This window comes from Penaeus japonicus, unplaced genomic scaffold (genome assembly GCF_977035675.1).
Source record: "Penaeus japonicus unplaced genomic scaffold, GWHDUDI00000001_assembly GWHDUDI00000002, whole genome shotgun sequence".
Taxonomy (NCBI): domain Eukaryota; kingdom Metazoa; phylum Arthropoda; class Malacostraca; order Decapoda; family Penaeidae; genus Penaeus; species Penaeus japonicus.
The window spans coordinates 32,859,523-32,862,022 of NW_028234404.1; the positions used below are offsets into that span (position 1 = coordinate 32,859,523).

Genomic DNA, 2,500 nt, shown 5'->3' on the forward strand with positions numbered 1-2,500 from the left:
GAAGAAGCGCTGAAGCAGAAAATGGCTATGGCATCGCCTATGGATAGACTGCAAGTTTTGGACAACATAGAAAAGGACATTGCAACAGTACTGCAGTCGGCCGGTAATGCACGAAGGAAGGAGAAACCACGTACACACACTCACACTCATACTCATGCTCATGCTCATACTCATACTCATATTCATATTCATACTCTTACTCTTACTCTTGCTCTTACTCTTACTCTTACTCTTACTCTTACTCATACTCATACTCATACTCATACTCTTGCTCTTGCTCTTGCTCTTGCTCTTGCTCTTACTCTTACTCTTACTCTTACTCTTACTCTTACTCTTACTCTTACTCATACTCATACTCATACTCATACTCATACTCATACTCATACTCATACTCATACTCATACTCATACTCATACTCGCTCACGCACACGCACACGCACACGCACACACATATACACATATGCACACTCTCTCTCTTTCTCTCTCTCTCTTTCTCTCTCTCTCTTTCTCTCTCTTTCTCTCTCTCTCTCTCTCTCTCTCTCTCTCTCTCTCTCTCTCTCTCTCTCTCTCCTCTCTCCCCCCCCCCCCTCTCTCTCTCTCTCTCTCTCTCTCTCTCTCTCCCTCTCTCCCTCTCTCTCTCTCTTTCTCTCTTTCTCTCTTTCTCTCTTTCTCTGGGAGGAAGGAATGTGAAATGTATTTGATTTCTGCTAAATGTAAATCCATATTAATGAATTAGTGGTTTTACTACAGTTCACTCACTCACATGGCATACTTTATTATCATTAATGACTCTTTGCCTATTAGCAGCACCTGTTTCAGAAAAAAATCAGTAAGTATCCTCAAAGGAGTTTCATAAGAGAGTGCTTGGAAGCATTCCTTATTTGATGGTAAACCTCCAAGGTGCATTGTCAGTGCATATGTAGTATTGCAGTTATTGGATTTCATCACAAAATGATAATTATCTTTGAATTTCCCTATCCACATGATTGGTTAGATGATTCAAGATTAGTTTTCATTAGCTATCATCTTGAAAAGAATTGAATGTCCAGGCATTAATCTATTGCTTCTATTATATGATTTATACTATGTTTGATTCATATTCATATAATCAACAGGTTTATCACTGAAGATTGAAAGTCAAAGAAGCTGCTACAAGTAATACCTTTCTATATTTGGTGAATTCTTCTTTTTTCATTTTGGAGTGGAAATGTCATAGACGAAGTGTTATAGATTTTTATTAGTCTGTCAATCTGCCATATATTGTGCACCATGAAAGTCTTATTGTCATACAATGAAAAAATAGCCAAGATACTGTATGTAGATGCTGCATTATTATCACAGTGTGAGTTGGCGGCATTGAGTTATCCAATTCATGTTCTTGGGGCTTCGGTGGAGCTTGACAGGCACATCCCCAATATCTGATTCCGTCGTCCTTGGCTTTGTCTTTCTTAGAAACCTGACTCGACATCATTTTAAGTTAGATTGATTAGGTTAGCAAAGGTAAGGCTAAGTTAAGTTAGGTTGGGTTAGGCTTTCAAATGAAGATATATCCTATGAAGTATAAAAAAAAATTTGTTGGCTGTAGGTAACCAGACTTTAAATAGGATATCAGCACACTGTGCATATGCAGTTTTCAAGGCATAGTAAAAGTCATATTATCATTATAAATGCACCTCCTTGTTTAGTATCAGTGGACTTAATATCTGAAAAGCTTTATAATTATTTTAGATATTGCTCCCCATCCATCAAAACTTACGTTTTGATAGCTGGGGAGAGCTTGATGGTTCACAGGCGAAAGGATGAAAATTGATAAAAATTGAAGGCTAGTGAAGTTCAGTGAATAGGATAGTAAATTTATGTATTACTTGTCTTATGATTCTCAATTCATATATCCATTGTGCTTCCTGTCCTGTGTATGTTCCTTGTTATCTTTCATGCCTACCCAATTGGGAATTGAGCAAGATATAGAAATTGCTATAAATTTTGTATTCTAGTAAGTTTGATAATGCAGAAGGTCAATCCTAATGGACATCATACAGTCATCTGACAATCTGATGCAAAAATGCAATAAGCAATCTTTTGCTGTAATTCAGTCTGGATAAAAAAAATGAGTTGTATATTTGGAATCTTCATGATAGTACCTAAAAATATTACAATACTTTTCTTTGGAATATTGGTACAACTTCAGCATGCATTCATCTAAAAGTTTGACTAAATTTATTATCTGCAACCTCTAGGGGTGATTGCTGTATAACAGCCATAATCCAGATAAACACGTCAGATGTCAAAGAAAAACATTTGAGAACAAATCAGGCTGTGTATAGCAGACATAGTTGATTTTTCCTCTTCATTGTCATTGTCCTAATCTCTCTTCTCATTCAGGTCAAGCGCTGAATGAGCTTAGCAAAGATAAACCTGCCAATAAGCAAGTGGAAGCTCATGTGAACCAATTCAGACAAACCCTGACCAACGTGGAGACAGAACTAGCCAAGCAAATCAA

At 37.0% G+C, this 2,500-nt stretch overlaps 1 protein-coding gene across 1 annotated transcript in view; it reads left to right on the forward strand.

The window, feature by feature from the left end:
- Nucleotides 1-2,500, forward strand: part of MED11 (mediator complex subunit 11) — a 3,710-nt gene that overhangs the window by 162 nt on the left and 1,048 nt on the right. Inside the window, exons 1-2 of the mRNA XM_043029805.2 lie at nt 1-103; nt 2,383-2,500. The exon at nt 1-103 is cut by the window's left edge and continues 162 nt beyond it; the exon at nt 2,383-2,500 is cut by the window's right edge and continues 23 nt beyond it. Of these exons, the coding sequence (XP_042885739.1) occupies nt 22-103; nt 2,383-2,500 (200 nt within the window). The 5' untranslated portion in view covers nt 1-21. The remainder of the gene's footprint in view (nt 104-2,382) is intronic.